General features: G+C 28.5%; 5 protein-coding genes across 7 annotated transcripts in view; 3 read left to right on the top strand and 2 right to left on the bottom strand.

The window, feature by feature from the left end:
• Positions 1–2,597: 2,597 nt before the first annotated feature.
• LOC124429679 (integrator complex subunit 4) lies at positions 2,598–6,138 on the top strand. The gene is made up of 7 exons (XM_046975262.1): positions 2,598–2,824; positions 2,904–3,322; positions 3,402–3,728; positions 3,799–4,072; positions 4,197–4,659; positions 4,738–5,227; positions 5,340–6,138. Exons 1-7 carry the CDS (start codon positions 2,774–2,776, stop codon positions 6,076–6,078), a joined length of 2,763 nt encoding a protein of 920 aa, XP_046831218.1. The 5' UTR covers positions 2,598–2,773; the 3' UTR covers positions 6,079–6,138.
• Positions 6,139–6,407: 269 nt separating this feature from the next.
• Positions 6,408–11,974, bottom strand: LOC124429678 (nuclear pore complex protein Nup214). Its single transcript, XM_046975261.1, has 5 exons — positions 11,602–11,974; positions 11,094–11,387; positions 6,879–11,025; positions 6,605–6,785; positions 6,408–6,490 (listed from the first exon to the last, which is right to left on the bottom strand). The coding sequence occupies exons 1-5, from the start codon at positions 11,632–11,634 to the stop codon at positions 6,463–6,465; spliced, it is 4,683 nt and encodes a 1,560-aa protein (XP_046831217.1). The 5' UTR covers positions 11,635–11,974; the 3' UTR covers positions 6,408–6,462.
• A 65-nt stretch (positions 11,975–12,039) lies between these two features.
• LOC124429681 (WD repeat-containing protein 46) lies at positions 12,040–14,546 on the top strand. Its single transcript, XM_046975266.1, has 6 exons — positions 12,040–12,190; positions 12,449–13,140; positions 13,229–13,545; positions 13,634–13,958; positions 14,077–14,190; positions 14,275–14,546. The coding sequence occupies exons 1-6, from the start codon at positions 12,178–12,180 to the stop codon at positions 14,377–14,379; spliced, it is 1,566 nt and encodes a 521-aa protein (XP_046831222.1). The 5' UTR covers positions 12,040–12,177; the 3' UTR covers positions 14,380–14,546.
• A 173-nt stretch (positions 14,547–14,719) lies between these two features.
• LOC124429683 (14 kDa phosphohistidine phosphatase-like) overlaps positions 14,720–25,523 on the bottom strand; it is a 50,286-nt gene continuing 39,482 nt past the window's right edge. The window contains exons 3-4 of the mRNA XM_046975268.1: positions 15,174–15,301; positions 14,720–14,918 (exon numbers count right to left, since the gene is read on the bottom strand). Coding sequence (XP_046831224.1) covers positions 14,826–14,918; positions 15,174–15,301 — 221 coding nt within the window. The 3' untranslated portion in view covers positions 14,720–14,825. The remainder of the gene's footprint in view (positions 14,919–15,173; positions 15,302–25,523) is intronic.
• The window catches only part of LOC124429680 (phosrestin-2-like), a 39,768-nt gene continuing 38,468 nt past the window's right edge, over positions 24,224–25,523 (top strand). For 2 of the 3 annotated variants that reach the window (XR_006943510.1, XM_046975263.1), the window contains exon 1: positions 24,225–24,608. The gene's annotated coding sequence lies outside the window, so the exon portion shown is untranslated. Of the gene's footprint in view, positions 24,609–25,523 lie in introns of all 3 variants that reach the window. The other variant, XM_046975265.1, reaches the window with a different exon arrangement.

Here is a 25,523-nt window from a genome sequence, read left to right as displayed (position 1 = left end):
TTACACAATTATTGGTAGCCTAAAAAAAAATTTTAATTAGTATATTAATTGCTGAAAATCCTGAGCTAAAAATTAATTAATTTAATTATCTAAGCTTACGGACTGTGACTCTACAAGTCTCATCGTTTTTTAACAATTATTCTACTCGACTTTTCTCTTTCAAAAGCAATGACTTTAATGAGACTTCTCTTTTATCAATTCAAATTAATAAAATATTTAATTAATATTTATTTAAAAATATAAAGCAAATCCTTGGATGTTCCTTCTTACAAGCGAATACTTTTATTATTATAAGAAAATCATGCACAATTACGCTTGTAATCCAGAGACTATCCACCGCGAATATCTTCTTGTACATTCTTTATTTAAACTAATGAATAACAATTTTTTTGATATTTCCGGCCAAGCAAAATATTTCAAAATAAATAAATACATCGGAAATTTGAAATAATTATAAAAGCGTTTGTACAAGAAGAACTTATCCTGATCTAATAAATAAATCAAAAAATAAAAAACCATTCAGGAGTAAATCTCCGAAGAAATTTACTCGTGGTCACTCAATGCCCTTCTACTTATTAATTACAACCAATCACTCGTGCCAATTCGGACCATTCGCCCTTGACATGATTGAGTGATCGGAGGGACTTAAAAATTCACTCACCACTTAAGAAATTCTGCGTTGGCTCCAAAACACTCGTCCACGGTTTAAGTCGAAATTGTTAATTACTTAGGTCGTCATCGAAGTTGATCAAAATCCTTTTCAATGATGCACTGACTCTATTACGCGATAAATATTCTTTAACGGACGGTCACTGAATTTACTTCGCGAAACTCTACTGTCTTTTATAAATACAAGTTTGTGCGACTGTCAAAAAAGCAAAACGGTTTGCAAACAAACACTGACTCTAACGATTGCACTGCACACAATCGATACAAACACACTTGTTGTTTAAATCGCGAAACACGAACGAACAAACACTGCTTCCACTTCGCGATATTCTTATTTAAGCCGAGATTAAAATTTTGAAGTATTAGTACTTTATATTAAAATTATTTTGAGTTTCCCGGGCTTTTCTTTATTTATAATGTTTAAACGAATCTACTATTGTTAAAATATTGCTTTATTATACTCCGTATACGTTAGAGATTGTTTAATTAATTTAGAAATGACCGAAATTATTAATTTATAAGTTGTCGCGATTAGAAATAGAGAGAATCGATGTGCACTGGTCGATGTGCAAAGGAGAACTAACTCGTGAATCGTCAAAGTTAATCGAAGGACCGTTTATGTTTATATTGCAGAAGGCCAACAAACCCGAGATCAAATTTTAAAGTACTGGAATGTTATATCAAAATTATTTTCAGTTTCTTGCGCGTTTCTTTATTTATAATGTTTAAACTTAAATCTACTATTGTTAAAATATTGCTTTATTATACTCCGTATACGTTAGAGATTGTTTAATTAATTTAGAAATGACCGAAATTATGAATTTATAAGTTGTCGCGATTAGAAATAGAGAGAATCGATGTGCACTAGTCGATGTGCAAAGGAGAACTAACTCGTGAATCGTCAAAGTTAATTGAAGGACCGTTTATGTTTATATTGGACAAGGCCAACAACCTAGAGATAAAATTTTTAAATATTGGAATCTTATATTAAAATTATTTTATATTTCTCGAACATTACAATCTTTTTAACGTTTAAGCGTTCATATTATTAGTTAAATATTACTTTATTGTACTCCGTGTACAATAAAAATCGTTTAATTAATTAAGAAATTATCCAAAGTATTAATTTATAAATTTTTGCGTAAGAGAGAGAGTCGATGTATACTGGTCGAAATGCAAAAGAAAACTAACTCGCGAATCGTCAAAGTTTATCGAAGGACCATTTATATTTATATTGTACAAGGCCAACAACTCCGAGATAAAATTTTAAAGAATTAAAATATTAAATTAAAATTATTTAAAGTTTTTCACGCATAATAATCTTTATGTCATTGAATACAAATTTCCTTATTTTTACCATAGAATTATCTGTCCAAAAAGTGTTCGAGTAAACTTTCTCGTGCTAACGTCGTTAAACGCATTTTCTTTGCATTTAGGATGGTTCTGAAAATTTGAGCATCCTGCTATTTGTGTACACAAACAAGCAGGTAACCATTACTTTACGGAACAAATTCCATTCAACGTAATATGATTATCCTTATTAGGGTTACGTGCTTCTTCTCTTTTGTCATAAATTTCTTGAGGCGCTACACTACAAAATTTTTTCTTCTCGAATATTAACGAAAACAGCATTTACGCCAACAATGAGATCAGACGTAATTCTTAACTAAGATCTCTTTTAATACTTTAAAGACGAATGTTTGATTAAAGGATTTCGTTTCCTTGAATTTTTGAAAAAACTTTTTTTGAAAATGGTGTCCATCATTCCTGATTATAACCTATGTAAGTTTGTTAACCCATATAATAGGCGCATAGGTGATACAGTGTTTCACTATTGTTTTTGTAGTTCATATTTTGTCCATATTTGTCGCTTAAGTCGCATACGTTACAAGTGATGGTTGATGATTTTAAATCTTTAATACGAACTATTTCATGAACGAATTGTTTTATCAATATGCGATCAGCTGATCGCCGAAAATGTTTTCTGTAATTTTTATTCGTGATTTGTACAATGTTCAGAATCAGAATTGTTAATATAATTAATGAGTAATTGTAATTATATGGTGATAATTACATCAAATATATATAGTGAAGAGAAAATAGAATGGCTGCTCTGATGAAGAAAAGAGTATTAGCTGAATTTACTCAAAGTCAAGTATGTAATCCATGATTTCTCTTTCCTTCTGGATATTTGAATAATTTTTGTTTTTTTTTTTCTTTTTTTATGTTTATAGGTTATCAATGAACCACCATTAAAAAGGTTAAGAACTTTACGACTTTCAGCATCTGGAAGTAGTAAGAATGATGGTGAAGGTAGTTCTACGTTAGCTTATATAGAATGTTTAGAAAAATGTAAAGGTGGAAATGACGCATTACAGTTGCTTGTTCGTATATCTGACACTGTGACATGTATTTCTTCTGAAGATGTTCCTATAGCAATAAAGAAACTTTCAGAAAGATTTGCTATTGAAACTGAAGCTGCTGTACGTGCAAAAATATTATGGATATTTGGTGAACTTGGAGAAGTAACATTTGATGTTGCTGAAAAAGCACGTATTGTTAATGAAACGGCTGAACTTTTAAAACATGAAGAATCACATAGAGTTAAGAGTCAAGGATTAGCAACTTTGTTAAAATTGGGAGATTATCATAGGTACGTTTAAAGTAATATTTGTTTAATATAGATTAATAACATTATTATAAAATGAAAATAATACAATTTTAATTTATAGAAATTTGGTATTAAAAGTTGCACGTGAACATTTACAAGATACATGGCATGGTGTACAAACACGATGTCTTTCTATAATTGGAAGATATTTAACAGCTAATACTACAGATGATACACTTATTTTTGTTGGTAATTATGCACGATCCCAAGATCCAAGAGTTCGTGCACAAGCCTTTGAAACAATGGCAGAATTACATTCTCATAGAGGTTGTAGATTGCCTGCTAGTTTCTTTGGAGAAGCATGCGCTGCTCTTCGTGATGATAATGAAATAGTCAGACGTGCTGTTCTCAAAATAATTTGGCTTCTTGGTATTGAATATCCTGAAAAGTAAGATATCATAAATAGTATAACCTTATGTTGTTTGTATTTTATTCATTATTTTCTTTTTTACTTGTAGCATGGTCGTTGGTTTAGATGGAGAAGATGTACGTATGGTTGATTGTACATTTTCTCAAATTTGTAGTTTGATGGGTGATTTGTCACCACGCGTTAGAGCTTCAGCTATGTCTCTATTAGGTACAATGAAAGGTGTTTCACGACGTTATATAGAACAAGCATTGGATAAGAAACAAAAAGTAGTAGAAGTGGATAGTGCAGTTAGACCAGAAGTCGAAGAAAAGAGTGGCTCTTGTGGAGCATTTATTCATGGTTTAGAAGATGAATTTTTAGAGGTGAATCAATATATAAAAAGTTTGATTTATATATATATATATATATATATATATATATATATATATATATATATGTGTGTATAGTTAAAATATTAATTTATAAATTATATATTAATTATTTTAGGTCCGGACAGCAGCTGTTGAAGCACTATGTAAATTATCTTTAGAACAACCAAGTATAGCCAGAATCTCGTTAGATTTTATGGTAGATATGTTTAATGATGAAATTCAAAATGTTAGATTAAGAGCGATAGAATCGTTAAGAAAAATGTCTGCTAGTGTCACTCTTAGAGAAGACCAATTGGAAACAATATTGGGTGCACTAGAAGATTTTTCTGGAGAAGTAAGAGAAGGTTTACATGCTACGTTAGCAGCTAGTCAACTTGCTACTAGAAATTGTCTTCACATGTGTGTCAATCGTCTGTTAGATAATTTAACGCGTTATCCACAAGATAGAGAAAGTATTAGAGTATGTTTGGCGGCATTGGGAGCTTCGCATCCTTATCTTACTTTACCTTTAGTACCACAACTTCTTGGACGACATCCATTCTTTGATACACCAGAACCAGATGTAGATGAACCATCTTGTATCCTTTATTGTTATTATAAACAGCATCGAAACTCATTAAAAAAATTCTTATATGAATCTTAACATTTTTATTCAGATGCAAGTGTATTGGTATTGATATTCAATGCAGCATTACATTGTCCAAGTATGCATGCCTTATTTACGGAACATACTTCTAAACATTATCACTATTTGCGCGATACAATGCCACATTTAGTGCCGAGATTACGTCCAGCAGTAACTAATGGTTCAGGACCAAACAAGGAAGATACCGCTAATGAGGAACGTAGAGATCGTAGAGGAAGAGAATTTTTAGAAAAAATAGTAATGGGTATAGAAAATGCAAGGCCAGGTGGTAGAGTAAATACTAAACTTTTAGAAACTGCTACTATTGACCTTGATCGTCTCGCGGAAATGGATAATAGAATGGAAGGTGCAGCTCGTTTTACAGCCTTGTACATTCGCTGTTTATTATTATTGAAATCAGTTTTGAAAGAATTTTCGGTCTCTGCAACCACTTCAATATCAGCAAGTCCAATACCAAATACAACCAACAATGTTTCTGCTCTACTTCAACATACACAAAAGTATAATATATATATATATATATATATGTGTTTCAATATTCTTTTTATAATTTTTAATCATTTCTATAACAAATAATTAATTTTCATAATTTTTGTTTTTTTAATTAAACAGGCTGCAACGATTGTTTAGTGGATTAGGAGATGCTGAAGTAACATTAGCTAATGACGTGTGGCTGAAAGCTTTAGCTGTAGAATTAGTTCGTGTTACAAGAAGTGCTACGGGCAGTGCTCTTCCACTCGCTCGTTATTTTTTGTCAGAAGCAGATTCTTTACCGCAAGATACTTCAAAATTACCGCCCTTTTCTAGGGCATTGGTTCTTCAAATTCCAAATCTGGCAGATGTAAAGCCAGGATCATTGACACGGCTTTTATTACCGTTGCTTTTAAAGTCTCCTTTACAGGGCGAAGAAAGACTCCCAAGACCGTCCATATCTACTCGATTTTGTCGTGCTATTATCGAAGAGCCTAGAGGAGATGCGGATGCTGCATTGAAGTTTACAGGTGGCCTATTATTAGGCATTTCTTTAACAGCTAAAATATTAAATTTACGTGATCCTAGCATCTTAAGAGTTAAATTAAGACATCCGGATCAGCAAGTACAATTATTGTTACCTCGACAATCAGATTTGCGTCTTCAGAACTCTGATCAAAATGATTATAGATTAAGAACTACTGTACTTTTATCACATCAAGTATGGATGGAGGCATGCAATGTAGAAATATCTTTAGCACTTCTTGTGCCTTCGGCTACAGTATTTTCACATGCTCCTTTAGAAGATCCGTGTGTTATAGATCTTTGTAAACCAACTAAAGTATCTATAGCACCGAAACCGATAAAGAGAGGCATATAATTTTATTTTTGTATAATAACAATGTTTTATTATACAATCAATAAATATTTTACATGGAAATATTTTTTTTCTTTTTCTTTTTTTCTTTTCTTTTTATTGTATATGTATATATATCTATATATATATATATATATATATCTAAATCTAATTTATGTTATTTTACTTTTTATCTTAACTACAATTTCTCTTTATCTTCATCAAATGTTCTAACATTACAACTGAATGAGGAATTAATTATCTTATTTCGAATTGACTATAAAAAAAATTGTTTTTTATTATAATCTTTTTGTAATTAGATTTCTATAGAAAAATTATATGCAAGGAATGAATAATTTTTACATTTTTCTTTTCCTCTATGCAATTATTACATTATATTCTCTATTTTCATCGCCAATTAGAAAATGAACTTCCCCTAAAACAAAAAGGTACATTTTCATTTTTATAATATATAATCTTTGATCTTTATATTATATATTTTTTCTGAAATTATGTGTATGTATATATGTATATATTCAATAATACTCACCCTGAAAATACAGGCTTTTCAGGCTCTGAAGTTTTTTGAGCTAAACTACCAAAAGTGAGACCACCAGATTGACTAGCTAAGGATTCAAATGTATTACTACCTGTTGTATTTCCAAATACAGTTGACATAGTATCTCCAAGTGGCGAAGGACTTCCACCTATAGAAGGTGGACTTCCAAATCCTAATTCAAAAATTTTATTTATTATTATTATTACACATACACACACATTAATTGATATAAATTATAGCAGATTCAATGTTAACTTATATTTACCTCCTTGTGAAGTAGAACCAAATCCTGTTCCTCCAAATCCCATTGAGCTAAAAACTGATTTAGATGCTTCAAATATTCCAGGCGGTGATTCAAATACTGGTTTAGCACCAAAAGCAGATGCTTGACCAAAGGGTGATTGTGATCCTAATACAGATGATGTACCTCCACCTACCATTGGTGGTGTACCATTTACTGGAGTTCCAAATACAGAAGTTGCCCCTGTAGTAGGAATATTACTCGTAGAACCTCCAAATATAGAGGAAGATTCTGAAGTAGCATTTCCTATTGCTGGTGCAGCATTTCCAAATATCGATCCAGAAGGAGAACTAGCAACTGCCGTTGAAGATGCAGTGTTTGGATTAACACTGAATAAAGAATTAGATCCTGATGTAGCTCCTCCACCTCCAAATATTAAACTATTTGTAGCGTTATTATCAAAAATCGATCCTGTTGAAGTCGAACCAAATGTGGTAGAAGAATTTCCACCGAATATAGATGTATTTGTAGATGATGGAGCATTTGATCCAAAAATAGAGGCAGTTGATGAAGGCGTAGATATACTACCAAATGGAGGTGTAGTTGAAGAATTGTTAAATGGTATAGAAGCAGATGTTATAGTTGCTTTTTCGAAGATATTTGTAACTGAAGTAACGGACGTTGTTGTAGGGAATTGAGAACTTGTAACTGTTGTTTGTGCAGCTTCTCCAAAATCTGATGTAACTGATGACACTGTTGTAGTGCTACCAAAAGGTAATGTGGTAGATGAAGTAGTTACCACAGTTGCATTTGTTGTTGGTAAGGTTATATTAGATTGACCAAATATAGGTTTAGATAAAGAGCTATAAAATTGCGAAGTAGTGCTTTGATTTGTAGTAGTTGTACTAAAGTCAGGTATTATTGAAGGAGTAAAAGAAAATCCACTAAATGTAATTGGAGAAGATGAAGTAGTTGTTTGTGATCCAAAAATTGGTGATGCAGAAGATGTGGTTTTAGTTATTGCAAAAGTAGATTCAGCTGAAATAGTAGATGAACTTCCTCCAAAAATAGATGCATTGGAAGTTGTTGGTTGTCCACTAAATAATGTTGGTGTATTTAATGTTGATGTATTCAATGATTGTATTGGAGTATTGTTTGGTTCAAATATAGATGTTGTTTTATCACTTGTACTAACTGTTCCAGAAGTAGGTATAACTGAAGCTTCAGAAGTTTTTTCTACATTGGGTTTTGATGTTAAATTTCCATATGTATTATTATTAGTTGTAGCCTGTGTGGTAAAAGCTGCAGGATTAGTATCGTTTGAAGAGAATAATTTCACCGTATTATTTACTGGAATATTTTCGTTATTTATAAAAGATGTAATTTCACCCTGATCATTTTTCTCGATATCTGAAAATAATCCCGTCAAATCCAACAATTCTTTTGGCGAATTTGTTACTGAAAATGAAATGGAACTTATAGTTTCCGAAACAAAAGAAAATAGTTTTGAAGCAGACGTAGGAGGGTTTGATGACGAATTTTTTCCAATTGGAGGCAACATATTTGAATTAGCAAAACTAAATGTATTAATAGATTCAGTTTTAGCAATTGTTGATGTTGCAACTGGTGTTATTGTCACTGAAGAGGAAATATTTCGTGGCATGGATTGACTTTTGGCCAATGAAAGTTCTAATGGTAATGCATTAGTCAATGTGTTATTTGAAAATGACATTGATTCAGAATTAAGGAAAGCATTTTTTGTCAATGTTTGATTATCATTTTTGATTTCTGTATCTTTAGATAACGGTTTAGCATATATATTACTGTAAGTTTTTTGTGCTGTTAAATCCGCAGTAGCATTATTTTTCCCAATAGATAATGATTCAAAACTTTCTGGATATGCAGTCTGAATACTGGATTTTTTATCAATTTGTGAAAATTTGTTCACAGATGGAGGAGGAAAAGTAATGATATTGGATGACTGTTTGCCTTGTGTTTTGTTTTGAATCGAAATTGAATTTGCATCGGGTGATCCAATTTTGGCAACAACATTGTTCAATAAGGCCAAAGGACATTGCGGTTTAATTCCTTCTACAGCTTGTTTCTCTACTGTATCATATTTGGTTACAGGCTGTTCTATCCTGTTTTTAGAATCTGTATTTACAGGACTCAGAGATGCTAAAGAGGATAAAGTAGCCTTTAAACGATCTTGAATAGGAGATGGGCTTGCAGGCTTTATCAATTTTGGCGATGATTCTAGAAGTAAATTTTTCAATTTTAATTGTTTTTCATATGTAAAACTAAGCGTTTTAGAAGCAATAGTTTTACACCGTGCATCAATAACATCTGTATTTCCATGGAGACTTGATGTTCCTTTAGATGATACTTTCAAATTATTCATCATATGATTCAATCCAGAAATTTTATTTGTACGATTTAACGACTTCAACTTTTTATTAAGTTGTTCTATTTTACTTTTTTCCTTTATAATAATCTTATTATGCAATACAAGATTTTGATAAAGAAATTCCAAACTAGGAATTTTCATTTTAGATTTTTTCTGATATATATGCTCTGACCATTCAAAATCAAGAACTTTGTTGGCTTGTGAAAGTTGTGATTGAGTATAATAAAAAAGTCTCTGAGTATCTGCTATTTTACTATTTTCACAATTTCTAGTAGTACCTTCAGAATTTACTGCGTTTTTCGATTTAGCTTCTTCAACCCAAGCAAAGGATTGCAAAAGTAAAGCCTTTAAATAAGCAATATCGGTGGATAGACTATTTGTAGTTTCTCGTAATTCAGTAAGAAATTGATCTATAATAGCTGATCTTCCTCCTAATTGTTTTCTTTCTTCTTCTGATCCACACTCCCATATTTGTGGTTCTAATCTGTTTTGTAATTCTTTCTCAAAAAGAGTAAGTAATTCTGTAAAAGCACGTACATAAATACTATCATCGATCTGTACTTTTTGTTCAACAACAGGTTCACTTGTATGTACTTCTTTTGTCACAGTAGACTTGGGATCCACTTTTTCAACTTCTTGAGAAAGTGACTTTTTAGGAATATCTGATTTGACATCAATTTTAACAGGAATTGATACTTTTTCCTCCGCAGTATTTACCATAGTTGGTGGAGGCTGTTGAAAAAATCCAGCAGCTTTTAATGAATCACCAAAGATATTTGCTATTGCTGTTTTAGGACGTTCAGGTGTTATATTTCGATTTTCTTTTGGGCACGGAGTACTAGTTATTGCTGAACTTAATGATACATTAGAAGGTAACATGTTCGGAGAAGATGGTAATAAGTTCACAATCTCAGTAGGTGGCGATGTAATGCCAGGACAATTGGGAGTTAAATTAACCATGTGAAAACTACACAATTGACCAGAAGTTCCTAAAATATGAAGCATGGGAACAGGATGTGGAAGAGTTGTATCAGTTCCCCATGGTAATTTTTGTACTGGTGTTTTATCTATGACCAAACCAACTGGATAACTTTCTGTCGTTTTGATAAGTGGTAACTGTGCTCTACCACTATCGATCAATATCCATTGATTCCAGCTACTACCATTGTCTGTTGATCCTAAAACAGCTACTTCACTACTCCAACTACTTGCTGCAATAATGAGACCCCACTCTTGCACATAATCAAAATAATAACGTGGAGTATCTTTATTTCCTTCTGTCTCAAAGACTCCATATGTAATATCTTCGTAACATGTAAAAATTGCATTTGTTTCTCCTTTAGGAGCATCAATAATAAGTACATTGATATGGTGTTCTTCATTTAAATAAGCTGCACAAAATTGATAATTACTAATCCATAAAATCGATATAACTTTACCAATGTAAGGATTAGGTCCTGTAATTATTCTAGCTATTTTTAAATCTGGCTTAAGTTGCACTATATTTCCATTCTTACATCCTACAACAATTTGTTTTCCTTTAAGGCTCCATGCCAAACATAATGCATCAATTCCATTTAATTTCTCTAAAGCTTTTAATCCAACTGCTTTTTCCTTTCCATCTTTTATTTCAAAATTACCAATACTATGATCTGTAGTTACAGTACAGAACATTCTTGGCATACTAGGATTCCATCGTAAATCTAACACAAAAGTTTCTACGTTTGATAAAGATAATTGAATTTCATGTAATAAAACGATATCCTAAAAATAATAAAATATGAAATATAAATATATTATTTTTATAAATTGTAATATTATTATATACATACGTGTTTTATGAAGGCATGAGCATCATAGATGAATACTTTAGGTACCAATGGTGTAATGGCAAGGTAAGAATAATCACAATTAAATGTTATCTTAGATATAATGAATGGTAAATTGACTTCTATTTTGCGTTCTACATTAATTTCGCTTCCTGATGATAATATAATCAATTTGTCGTTATTTGCTATATAAAGTAATCCTCTTTTTCTGTCTACAGTAATAAGATTGCAAGCTATTGGAATGGATGCGAAACTATTACATATTTGAGATGTATTTGCTTGTTTAAACAGAAATTCCTAAAATCATAATATTTCATGATTAATATTATTTTATATTTATTTTATTTATGTCTGTTTTAATTAACACGCAATATTTTATACGTATATATATATATATATAGCAATATTAGTAAAATATAAAGGATGATTTCACAAGTTTATGCAATTACTATTTATTTATATATACATAAAATCATTGAAGAGATTTATTTAAACGTTATTATAACCATACCTGCACATCTTTCGAATCAGGAGCCGTGTTCATGATTAATAAAACTTTGTATTTTAGTTTATTGTCAGATAAAAAAATAAAATATATAATTCCCGTAGAAAATATTAAACGTTAACAAAAAATTAAACGAAGTAATAAATGGATTTTCATAAATATAATCTAAATTTCTTTCCTAGCAAGTTTCGTAATAAAAGAGAAATTATAATACAAAAGAAATCGAAGAAATTATAAATCAACGATATTAATTACATATTATTTTATAATGATTGCAAATAACACTGTTGACAACATAACATTTCTTATTACACAAGATCTTTTTCTCAAAATTAAATTAAACACTGTTCAAAACTCGTTTATGTTAGTTTATCTACTTCGTATCTTTCGTACGTAACGAAACTCAACTGAAAGAAGATAATTACAAAATATGACACTAGAGGTCTCACCGTTCGCACGTTGGCAACTCGTATAATAAAGTTAGGTTAAAAAGTACATGTGATCGAATATTGTTAGTGTGAATAAAATTTAATAATTTTTGACAGTAATGACAATTGTAAGCTGATATAAATTATATTCATAATGGAGCAGTTACGTATGTATTACTTTTATCTGATAATGAACATTTTATTTTTGCATTTATATATACATTATGTATTATATTAGGTGGACCGGAAAGTAATGTTTAAATTATTATAATGTAATTTTTAAATTAAATTCAAACGAATAAATTTTTAACAAGTTTTTATTTTTAATCACAATTAAATATCTACATGCGCAGACAAGACATTACTTTCCGGTCCACTTAATACATAAATAAATAAATATATAAATCCTTTTTTTTTTATTTTAGAGAAAAAAAGGCGCCCGAAAAGAGTTCCCATCAGCAAAGAGAAACTTTTGAAGTATCATAAAGGAGCGGGGATTAACTTACAAAATAAGACCACTAAGATAAAACATAAAATACATAGGGAAAAACTTAAACTAAAAGAAAATATTATAAAAGCAACAATCGAGAATACTGCCAGAGCAGAATTACTTTTAACTGAAGATTATGGTCATTTAGAAGCTGATGCTGGAGAGACAACGACTCAATATAAGCAATCAGAAATTGCTGCTAACGTTGATATAACGAGTGCTACAAAGTTCTTTACGTTAGATTTAAATTTTGGTCCATATTGTTTAAGATATTCTAGAAATGGTAGACATTTAGTCTTAGGTGGTAGAAAAGGACATGTAGCAGCATTTAATTGGGTGACAAAAAAACTTGCCTGTGAAATGAATGTCATGGAATCTGTACATGATTTATCATGGCTTCATATTGAGACAATGTTTGCAGCTGCACAAAAAGATTGGGTTTATATTTATGATAATCAAGGAATAGAACTTCATTGTTTAAAGACAATGAATGAAATAAATAAATTAGAATTTTTGCCATATCATTTTTTACTTGCTAGTGGCTCTAGAAATGGTAATCTGGCATGGCTGGATGTTTCCATAGGAACAATGATTTCTCGTTATCATACCAACTTGGGTAACATATCTGTATGTTTCATTAACAGACATATTTAAATATGTATACATATAATATAAAATATATTAATTAATAATTTAAATTAATATTTTAATACAGGTAATGACACAAAATCCAAGTAATGCACTTATTTGTGTTGGTGATTCCAAAGGAGTAGTATCAATGTGGTCTCCAAATACTAGGCAACCACTAGCAAAAATGCTTTGTCATAAACAAAAGGTTGAAGCTTGTACTGTTCATCCATATGGAACTTATATGGCAACAAGTTGTCCAGATAGATCTTTGAAAGTTTGGGATATTCGACAACTTGCGGGTCCTGTTCATAATCTGTTTCTTCGATATCCAGCACAATATTTATCATACAGTCAACGTGGTCTTTTAGCAGCTGCTATAGGAAATGTAGTAGAAGTTTATAGGTAAAATGATAGTCTTGTAACATTTTATATCATATAAATTCTAGATAACTGTATATTTAATTTGTTAATATATTTAAACTGTTTATAGAGAATCTATGAATGAAATCAAGCCATATTTAAGACATAAATCATCGTGGAATATAACAAGTATGCAGTTCTGTCCGTATGAAGATGTTTTAGGTATTGCAACAGCAAAAAATATTTCATCTCTCCTAATTCCTGGAAGTGCAGAAGCTAACTATGATGCTTTAGAAATAAATCCATATCAAACGAAGAAACAAAGACGTGAGGCAGAGGTTAAAGCGCTTTTAGATAAAATTCAACCAGAATTAATAACATTAGATCCAACAGCGATAGCAGAAGTTGATGTGCCTAAATTAAAAGAAAAAGTAGAAGCAAAAAAGAAACTCTTAGTAAGTAATAAAATGAATATTTCAATATTAAAGATTTTACAATACCATTATTTTTACATTATTATGATCATATATAAAATAATATATATTAAATTATACAAATGTTTTCAAATTGTAGTATATTAAACCAAAGGAGATTGATTTTAAACCACGTAACAGTAAGGCGAAAGGAAAAGGTGGAACTGCGAAAATAATTAAAACTAAAAAGATATTAAAAGATTTAAAACGTAGAGTAAGTATTGGAATAATTTTAAATTGACACAAACTTTTCTACGGATATATATATATATATATATTTAACCAATATTATTTTTAGGAGAATATAGAAATGCTTAAGGATGTAAATGAAGAAATAACTACAAAAAAAGTGGAAGTTCCAAAGAAAAGTTATGGTGTTTTGGATAGATTTGTTTCTAAATGAAGTAACGATATCAGTTACATTATGAAAATTTCAAAACAGATATTGATATAATCTAAACGTAAACAAATGTTGTTATAGGTTATATCGAATTCACAATGATCTAAATATTTTATAAATTATGCACACTTATAGAAAATTATAATAAAGAGATCATTTTTTTCTAATAATTATATTACAACAATATTATGTTAGAATTTAAGGAAAGATTTGTCATTACATTTTGAATCCGCCATTTTTTGGCGCCAACGTTGATGAATTCGTTCGTAGAATTGCCTGCATCAGTTCACAAAATTTTCATTGACGAATTGCTTATTATATAACAGTAAGTACAAAAATTATATATTTTTTGTCAATTCGTTTATTGAAATATTTAACAAATAATGTAGATATAAAAAGATTCAATTGAATTTCTTTTCTTTCCCTTTTTTTTTTTACCCCTTTGCTTTTTAATAACCATCATCCGAATATGTAATATCATAATCGGTATATTTTTTTTTCAACAATTCGACTGTCACCTGATGATCGGCTTTTCCGTATCCCTGTAAAATCAATCAAATCCTTAAGATAAACATCTAATTCGCAAAATCCATTTAAATGTTAACAAGTTCTCGATTTATATGATATTAGCTTATAGTAATATTTAATCTACTATTACCGACTATAAATAGATAAAATAGGAATCTATTATTATTAATTCGATTTGTACATCGCGTCTATATTTAACAATATATATATATATATACAGATATTATTTTTATGATTTGTTTTTATGATTATAATATTTGTTAACTTACTTGCGAATAACCATAAACCTTGATAGACTTTTTTTCTTGATCATGTAATATTCTTCCACCACCTAAGCTCTCCACTTCGAGATCAGGATATTGTTTCAATTGTTCAGTAGTCTCTTCGTAAACATTGTCTATAATGTAAAAATCGTAAAGATATAAAATATCTCATCGTATATAAATAAAACATAGAATTGTTAAATAATTTGTCGTTTGTGGATATTGTAAAGAAAATAATAAAGAAGAAAAAAGAAAAAAAGAAAAAAAAAAGAAAAGAAGAAAACAGAAAATATAGACGAAGCAAGTAAATAAGAGGAAAAGGGAGAAGATAAAGCGACTCTATTCAATTTTGTATTATAAGTTTTCAATGCAATTTCAACGAAAAAGAAAGAAATTGTATCTCTTTTGTGACAAAAGAATAGACTAAGATTAAAAAATGTTGTCATTTTGACCTAAAATCCAAGATATTTGATATAAATGCTTAGTCCTTGTAAGTAAAAAAAAAAAAAAAAAAAAAATGGAAGGACATTTTAACATTTACGATAATATCGAGGGGTGGGGAGCGAGGGGAAAGGGAGGGGAGGGAAATATATGAAATAAATTATACGACGAATGGAATTTTTCAGTCGTAATTCTTGATCGATTTCCATGAACACAGTTTCATTATAAAGATGAAGGTTTGAACGAGAAAAGAAGATTATTTTTCTTTTTTTTTTTTCTTTTTCTTTTTCTTCAAACTTTTAAAAAAGCTTTGCTTTCATTGAAAACAAATATATTTCGGTATTACGTCCCATAACACTATCGTACTCGATATATCTTGTATGTCTATGTAGTAATGTAAACAAGAATGTATATACGGTTCTAACGACCTTGTTAGTTATCGGAGTCAGTTTTCTTTTGCATTTCGACGAATAAACATCAAAATCGTATATCTTCTGGCGTACGATGATTTTAACTTAAATAATTTATACTATCAATTATTTACACATTCATCATTTAATCATTATACGATATAAATGATGATAAAATCAGTCTAACATTTAAACAGTAACATATATATATATATATATATATATATATATATATATATATATACGGTCTTTTAAAAATTTCAATTTATTAATATTTTCACGTTATTAATATTTTATTATAAAAAATTATTTTATATTTTACTAATACTTTAGCATCGTCGATCCTATCGATTTATTATTATCAGACGTATTAATATTTTTATTATTTAATAGATAAATTTTTGTCGCACATTAACCCAATTGTTACACGTGAGAGAGGAGGGGGAAGGGTGTAGAGGGTGTATATAATCTATAGAAGGCTTATATATACACCGATATGGTAGGCGCATGGTAAAGACATTGTTTTGACAACCCTATTATGCTTGTAGTTAATATTTTGTCAATAACTGTTACAGGAATTACATCGGTGCTTTTAGCAATAATTACACATCTCCATCGAAGCGAAAATTGTTGGATAGTTTTAAAAGATATTGAAATTATTATTCGTTACGTGGAACGTCTAACGTTAAAGATAAGTATGTACTTATTTATACAAAAAAAAAAAAAAAAAAAAAAAAAGAAAAAAAAATAGATAAAAGCAGATTATTTTAGAATTGACAAATATTTTTTACGCGAATTCTGCGAGATCTACGATATAAAAATTTTATTTATTAACTTTAAGAAAAAACGAACTGACAATTTATTTTATTTTTTTACTTTTAGAAAACGACGAATGGTCTCATATATTAAAAATGCAAAATCAATGACGACCATTTGACGAATTTAAAAACATATTGGAAACGACAAAAAATCGATTATAAAAGAAAATTTATCTATCTCTGTATTTCTCTCTCTCTCTCTCTCTCTCTCTGTCTCGCTCTCTCTTTTTCTCTCTTTCTTTTATTTATTATCTCGCCAAATTCTCATAATCAGTCATTTCTCCCAGTGGGTATTAAAAGCACGAACAGGTAAAACACTAAGTGCAAAACATGGTAATAGTATAGTACAGAGTAGCTCTAGCAAGTATATCCATATGGTTCTTTCGTTGAGTGACGCGTAACTCGATTTCCGGTATATACTTAAAAAAAAAAAAAAAGGAAAAGGATTTAAATCTTTCTCTCTCGTTTATTAATTGTTTCGTTCAACGTTGTTTATCGATCAATTTACGAAATTATTTCTTTTACGCGCCAAAGTACTATATATATATATATATCTATTCTCTCTAGTTATTTCTTTTTTTTCTAATTATTATCATTTCTCTCTAATTATTTCTTTCTCTAATTATTATCATTTCTCTCTCTCTCCCTCTCTCTCTCTATCTATCTATCTATCTATCTATCTATCTATCTATCTATCTTTTTTCTTATCTCATCCTCATTTAATTTCTTTCTTTTTCTGTATCTATTATTTCGCTCATTTTCAATGTAAAAATAACAGATCCGATGTATATGTAACTCAAAAGAGGATTCTAAATCGATGATCGCCTTTGGAATATGTCGAAGAAGTCTTATATTATAAAAAAGAAAATGCAGGTCAACAACGGCGCTCGATACTTGGGTGCAATAACGAAAGGAGATAGTTTTATTATTACGATTTTAACGGCTAGCATTTTGCAATTTACGACCGATGATTTTGTCCTTGTTACTTCCTAGACGATAAAGTGTGAGATAATACAAGAAGAGGATATTTGAGATATACAATACGATATCTTGATCTCGTTAAAAGGGAAAAAATTGTATTTTAAAATTGTATATTTTTTCCTTTATTTTCTCTCTCTCTCTCTCTCTCTCTCTCTCCCTCTTTCTTTCCCTTTTTTTAATTGTTAGATCGCATGAGTTTTTTAATGGTTATATCTCTTGAAATACCTCGGTTGATTTGGTTTTCCTTCTCTTTTCTTTTTTTTTTTTTTTCCTTTTTTTTCGTCGAATTCGTGATCGATCATACCATCGGTCGATTCTTCGATCGGTTGATCTTTCTAGTTAAACAAGACGGAAACTGGAAAAACGTGGAAATTAAAATACGCAGAATATTCCGTTGATATTCGGATATAAACGATGTGTGGTTTACGATTCTACGCGCGTTATCTTGCATAAAAATAATTTCAAAGTTATAGTAATATTTAATGTGCTTGAATTGAAAAAAAAAAGAGAGAGAGAGAGAAATATTATTTACATAATATATGTAAAATAATATATATTTGAAAAAAAAAATACGTCGAATTTCATTAAAAAAAATCCCATGGACATTTTAATGTCTTAAAAATAATAAAAACAATAACAAAAATTTCAATACTATATTTCCTTCAATATACAATTCATAATACAATTTACTTATTTTTTTTTTGTTAATAGAAAATATCATTATATTGTTTATATTGTTTATTTCTTTATTATTTATTTATTTACCTAAAAAAAAAAAAGAAAAAAAAAAAAAAAAGAAAAAAAATGAGTTCCTATAGAAAAGCAAAAAAAAGAACGATGAGAAGAAAAGAATTGCTGATCTTATAAAAGTCTTATTAAACTAAAAACAATAAAAAAAAAAAGAATAATTGAAAATAATAATTAACATAATCTCATTCGGATAATATAACACATGTTTCTCATATTACTTATTGAGAGTTTACAAATCTATCAAAATTACGTAGATCAACCGTGTATGTATTTATGTACGTATATATATTTATATAATATGTATAAATGGTCATGTAAATCGACTACGATTACAGTGTCAGATTGAAAATCGTAATAATTGTTTATAGAGCTTATCTCATTGAGTAGAAACGACATGATATTAATTACTGTTTCATCAATTGTCATTATTTATTCTTGATTAATCGATCGATTGACATATCTGGTTTCCACGAATAGAATCCTCATTAAACAATCTTGATAAACTATTAACGAATCTCCTTCGTTTTTGTTTTTATTCTTTTATATATATATATATATAGAAAAATGTTACACTTTTTCGTAATACAACAATACTTTGTTACCTCATTAAAAGAACAAAATAAAATAGATAGAATTAAAAAAATTAATTAATTAATATATATATATATTAAATATAATTTTTTTTAAATATATTATTATTTTTTATAATATAGATCGAAATAGCAATGAATAAATAAACATATATATATATATATATATATATTTTTTTTTTTCTTCTTAATTATTTATAAAACAAAAACAAGAAAAATAAGAATAACTCAATTTCAAAATAATCAACTGCACGATAATACATTAAAGTATTACAACGAAACGATTATATTTTACTTTATGAAAAGTAAATTGTAAAAAAGTTTTTTATAGAGTAGAATGATAATAGATTTAAATACAAAAATAAGGAACACATATATTTGACTTTTAGGAAAAATTCGTTTTTAGAAAATTCGTATGTTTAGAGTTTTTCTACGCGTGAATATTTTTTCGTATGTATGCAAATGGAAATGGACGGTCAAGGTTGGGTCACATCGTTGAATCATTTCGTGAAATAAACGAGGAAAACTTTATCTCTATGTCTATCTCTATTTCTATTTTTTCATTCTAAAGCAACGTAATATTACGATGATTCCTTTCGATTTAATTACTCTCTCTCTCTCTCTCTCTCTCTCTCTCTCTCTCTCTCTCTCTCTCTCTCGATGTTTTTTTTTGATGTTATTGAGTCAAACATAATATGTATGAACACAAATGAATGTCGGAAAATGTCATGCTTATATTATTGTTTAACAAAATTTTTAATAACAATGTCGTTTTAGGAAAATCTACAAAATCTGTTCGTTTCCTTTCCTTTGTAAAACTTGTACATACATACATACATACATACATACATACATACATACATATATACATACATACATACATACATACATATATACATACATACATACATACATACATACATACATACATACATACATACATACATACATATATGTAATGTATGTATGTATGTATGTATGTATGAGAGAGAGAGAGAGAAAGAGAAAAAAATTAGATAGAATGAGTGTGAGAGAGAAAGAGAAAGAAAATAAACAAGAAAGAAAGGAACGTAGAAAGGAAGATGGAACGAAGATTGACGTAGAAATTTTTAAGAAAATAAAATTTCGCAAAAAATTCAACGTGATATCGCATTGGTTGAAATTCGTACGTCGGCTTTACTGAAACACCAGAGAAAAATATTCTCATATTTTTCTTTTACATATACACATACACATATATGTTCGTTCCTCTTTGTCTTTATTGAAATTAATGAAAAAACAGAATAAAAAAGAAGTTATTCATAGGGCCGAATTCTAAATTGATCTAATCTATACATATGGATACATTGAATTGCGATAAATAACATATATATATTTATTGCCCCGTTTTGTCTTTATTCGAAAAATAAAAAAAAAAAGGAAAAAAAAAAGAAAAATCGAAAAAGAGATGGAATAAAAAAATATGATAAGAGTTTGTGAGCGAACTCTCTAATTCTATATCTAATCTATATTTAATCCTTTTCGAAAGTACATATATTATACATACATATACCAATTGATATAGAAGAAGATCTAATTAAAGCAAAAAATTTCTATAAAAAAAAAAAAAAAAAAAAAAAAAAAAAAAAAAAAAAATGGCTTATCGAATCATCATCATTAAAAATAATAAATATTTCTTTTCTTTTTTATAAAATGAGTTTACAACAAGTTTACAATGAATTGTATCCCTTAAATTCAGTTTTTAATGTACCATCCGAACGTTTAAACTTTACGGGCAATATAATGCAACCACTTTCATTTCGATATCAGTATCGAACATATGTACAGATATATAAGATATGTACATATGTATTTATGTATATATATGTATACATAATCGTGTGTACGAGTGGTTATCGATCGTTCACCATCGTCATCATCGTTCACTCGCAATTTCTATTCGAAACCAACATATTTCTCGTAAGATTCTATTATTATCATGGGGTATCGTTCAAGGTATCTCAAATATTTTTCAAGGTCGTCTCCTAATCTTATTATTTCTTTTCCTTCCATTTCTTCTTTCATCAGTCCTTCTCTTTTTTTCTTCTTTTCGTTACTCTTCCCACTTATTTCATTCTTTCATTGACCTTTACTTTTTTTCTTTTTTGATTTTTGTTACATATTTGTAAGAAATTGTAACGTCACGTTGTAGTTTCACATTTAATCATAGAAGTTCTTGGTTGATATCTCTCTCTCTCTCTCTCTCTCTTTCTCTCTCTCTTTTTTCAGAAAAAAAAAACAATGTAAAAAGTAGCTCAATATGTTAGCTAAAATTCAAAGCCAAAAAAAGAAATTATTATTATTATTATTATTATTATTATTATTATTATTATTATTATTATTATTATTATTATTATTATTATTATTATTATTATTATTAATATTATTATTATTATTATTATTATTATTATTATTATTATTATTATTATTATTATTATTATTATTATTATTATTATTATTATTATTATTATTATTATTTTTGTTCGTTCGTTCGTTCGTTCGTTTTTAATTTAGATTGAAACTGATTTATTTTTATACGCCTTTTTTCTTTTTTGCTTTGTTTTCTTTTAATGCAAATATGTGTATACCATACGTGATGTTATGTTATTTTTCTTTTTTCTTTTTCCCTTTTCATTTTGTCAAAATGAATTATCGAGAAAATGTCGACTTTTATCTTCGATAAATTGAAAGAGAAACATGGAAAAAGAAATGAGTATGAATTTGATTAACTGAAATAGACTTGTTCTTTTGAACCATCATAATGATGTATCGCCTAAGGCCTTCAAAAAATATAAATGCGATCCTGCTTTTATCTTTGCATTTCTCTCTTTTATTTATATGTAAGATAAATGCAATCTTTATTTCATATAATTTTTTCTTAGCGCTTTTCCAATTCTTCCTCCCCCTCCTCCCTCTCTCTATTCTTTTGTATAATGAATATTTGAAAATATAGTAATATACAAGATATATAACTATAGGTATATATATATATATATATATATATATATATATATATATACATGTATATTTATATATTAAATATGTATATTTATATATTAAATATGTATATTTATATATATTAATTATATTTATAATTATTAAAATACTGATTAATAATTCATAAAATATAGTAATTCGTATATATTAATATCATTATAAAAAATATAAATTAAAATGATATAATTATTTAAATAAATTATATTTCATAGGATATAATAATTCATTTATATTGATATTATTATAAAATTATTTTTATAATATTATTATTATAAAAATATTGAGTTCCTTTAACGTATGGTAAGATCAAAACGGATTAATGACAAATCCAAGTTTTTCATTCTAGTTAGACTATAACCATGTTTCTTATACTTTTACTTTTATCGTAATTTACGATTTCGAAGGAAAATACGCATCAGCAAAGAAGTTTCTTTATTCTCAGGGCAAGTGAAAAGGTCGTATTTTGATAATACTCAAGAAATTAGAAGCCGACAATGCTTCGGGGTTTTATCCGGGCCATTCCATAAAACTTGGAAATTCACATGGTCGAAAAAAGAATAAGAAAAATTTCCTTTTACTCATCGTCTTATTTCGGGATCAGACGAAGAAAGCTCGCTCCGAGGGGTGAGAATAGAGTAAAGAAAAAAAAAAAAAAAAACAAAAAAAAAGAAAGAAAAAAGAAAAGAAAAAAGGCAAAAAAAAAAGTAAAGAAAAATAAAGGAAGCTTAACGAACTTATTTCGCTTTGTTGCCTTGGTCGAGAATAATAAAAACAATAACTATGAAATTTCGTATTCCTTAAAATTTCATCGGGAATATATGTGAAAATATTTTCTACGGATTAGAAAACCTATCGGAATCGATATGGTAAAGTCGTAAGAGAGAGAAAAATAAAATAGAACGAGAAAGAAGGAGAAATAACAAAAAACAAAAAAAAAAAGAGAGAGAGGAAAGAAAAAAGTGAAAAGAAAGAAAAAAGAGAGAAAGAAAAAAGCAAAAGCAAAAAGAATAAATTCAAACAAGTTTCTCCATTTTGCCGGTCACATTATTATACAAATTTAGAGTAAATATTAATCCCTTTATCCTTTAGGTTAAATCCAATGTCAATTCGACTCTTTAGACTAGTTCCTTGTCTCCTTTCTAAATCCCCTAAAGGATTTTACCTTCGAACTCCTACCAAGGGTTTGCACTGATTAAATTTCGAAATTGTAAACGAAAAGGATACCGGTAATATATTTCGTAAATACTTTGATATTAACCCCCGTTCTATCGGCAAATTTTATTGGCAAATAATTCGAAAGATTAAAAACAAAACTTAATAACGACAAGAGTGAGATTACTATTGGAATTCTCTCTCTCTCTCTCTCTCTCTCTCTCTCTCTCTCTCTCTCTCTTTTTTTCCTTTTTTGTTACCGAACAACCCGATCGATATTTGAACTTATTCAATTTCTTTTTTCTCTTACGTTTTCCTCTAATTACACAGAAACCGATTAATAAGAAAATTATATACAATTCGAAAAATCCCGACGAATTTATATTACAACGTACGATGATTTTATTTATAATAATTAATATGTTGTTAATCAGATCGACGATATCAAATCCATAAATCATTTATTGCGCATTGCATTTGTACAATTGAATTTTTCGAATCATTATTGTTGTGTCATAATTCAAATTTTTTTCTTTTTCTTTTTATTTTATATGTATATTTAAAGCAAAAGAAAAGAAAATTAAAAAAAAAAAGTATCGTTGCAAATTTTCATTTTCAATAATATTTACGTATAGATACGTATAATATATATATATAAATATATATATATATATATATATATATATATATATATATATATATACGTGTGTGTGTGTGTCCTGTTTATTTTTTTTTTCTTTTTAGACAGCTATAGTAATAGAAAGATAATGTCAGTATACGTAAGTTAGGCAAACAGTTGTATGTTTATACCGATGAGGTGGAAGGAGAAACGCGCGAAAGGGATAGGATATAGGCGTCGCGACGCCTGACGTCGGAGTATTCAGTAGACGGTGAGCCGTGTTAGGGAACGGTACTGGTCGGACTCGACGTTGGCCCTAACTACTTCGTTAAATCGCGATTATAATATACGCGTATGATTCCTATATAAAAATAAATAACAAATAAGTAATATAAAATGGAATAAAATAAAAGAACGTAAAATAAACATAGAAAAATTTCGATGAAATTAAACGAATCGTGTTAACGTTCGAATAAAAATTATAAATTATTATTGTAAATTAAGAGTATAGAACAATAATAATAACAACAACAACAACAACAACAACAATAAAAGAAACAAAAATAAAAATATGTGTAGTAAACACGAGAATACTCGAAGTGAAACTGGTTTATCTTCGTCGATCTTGTGAATTTTTTTTTAAGGTATACATACATAAACACGCACGCGCGGGCGCGCACACACACACACACACACACACACACACACATATATATATATATATATATATATATATATATATAAATAAATATATATTATATATATGTGTGTGTATGTGCGCGCGCGCGTATGAGTTGATATATATTTATTTATTTAATTTTGCTTTCTTTTCTTTTCTTTTTTTTTCTCGTGTCTTTCTTCTTCTCTTTTTTTTTTTTTTCTTTCTTTCTTTATCATTTCGATTCTCACCAGAGATAAATGTTTTCTCTATTTCCTGTCAAGTCAAATCCCAATGCATTTCGACAATTAACTCTAATCTTAACTCAATGATTTGCCTCGTTTTACGACCTAACGTTCGTTTGAATTGTTTACACATGTGTATTTTAGAGTCAGTGATCTGGCAGCGTTAAAACGCGATGCCCAGGCAAACAGTGTGTAGGTCGGAATGCAAGACAAATCGAGGAGCGGCTCATGGGGGTTCCGATTCATTTGTAATTAAACGATGGCCTATATCGATTTAAATTACTATACGATGATAATAATAATGATAATAACGATATCGCGATAATTATACTTGTCGTTGTCATTGATATAATTATAATAATAATAATAATAATAATAATAATAATAATAATAATAATAATAATAATAATAATAATAGTAACAATAATAATAATAATAATAATAATAATAATAATAATAATAATAATAATAATAGTAATAGTAATAATAGTAATAATATAATAAAAATAAACTTTCGCGATTATTTTGCGAGAAAGTATAGCAAAAAGAAAAAAAAATGTTAACGTTTAATTAATATTCTTTGAAACATTTCTCTCGTTTTCTTTAAAAGAACATATTTTATTATCATTACTATCGGTTTATTGTATTGTCGAGAT

Source organism: Vespa crabro, chromosome 15 (assembly GCF_910589235.1).
Source record: "Vespa crabro chromosome 15, iyVesCrab1.2, whole genome shotgun sequence".
NCBI classification, from domain to species: Eukaryota; Metazoa; Arthropoda; class Insecta; order Hymenoptera; family Vespidae; genus Vespa; species Vespa crabro.
Note: the sequence above shows the minus strand (reverse complement) of the source record. Positions and strands in the feature narration are given on the sequence as shown.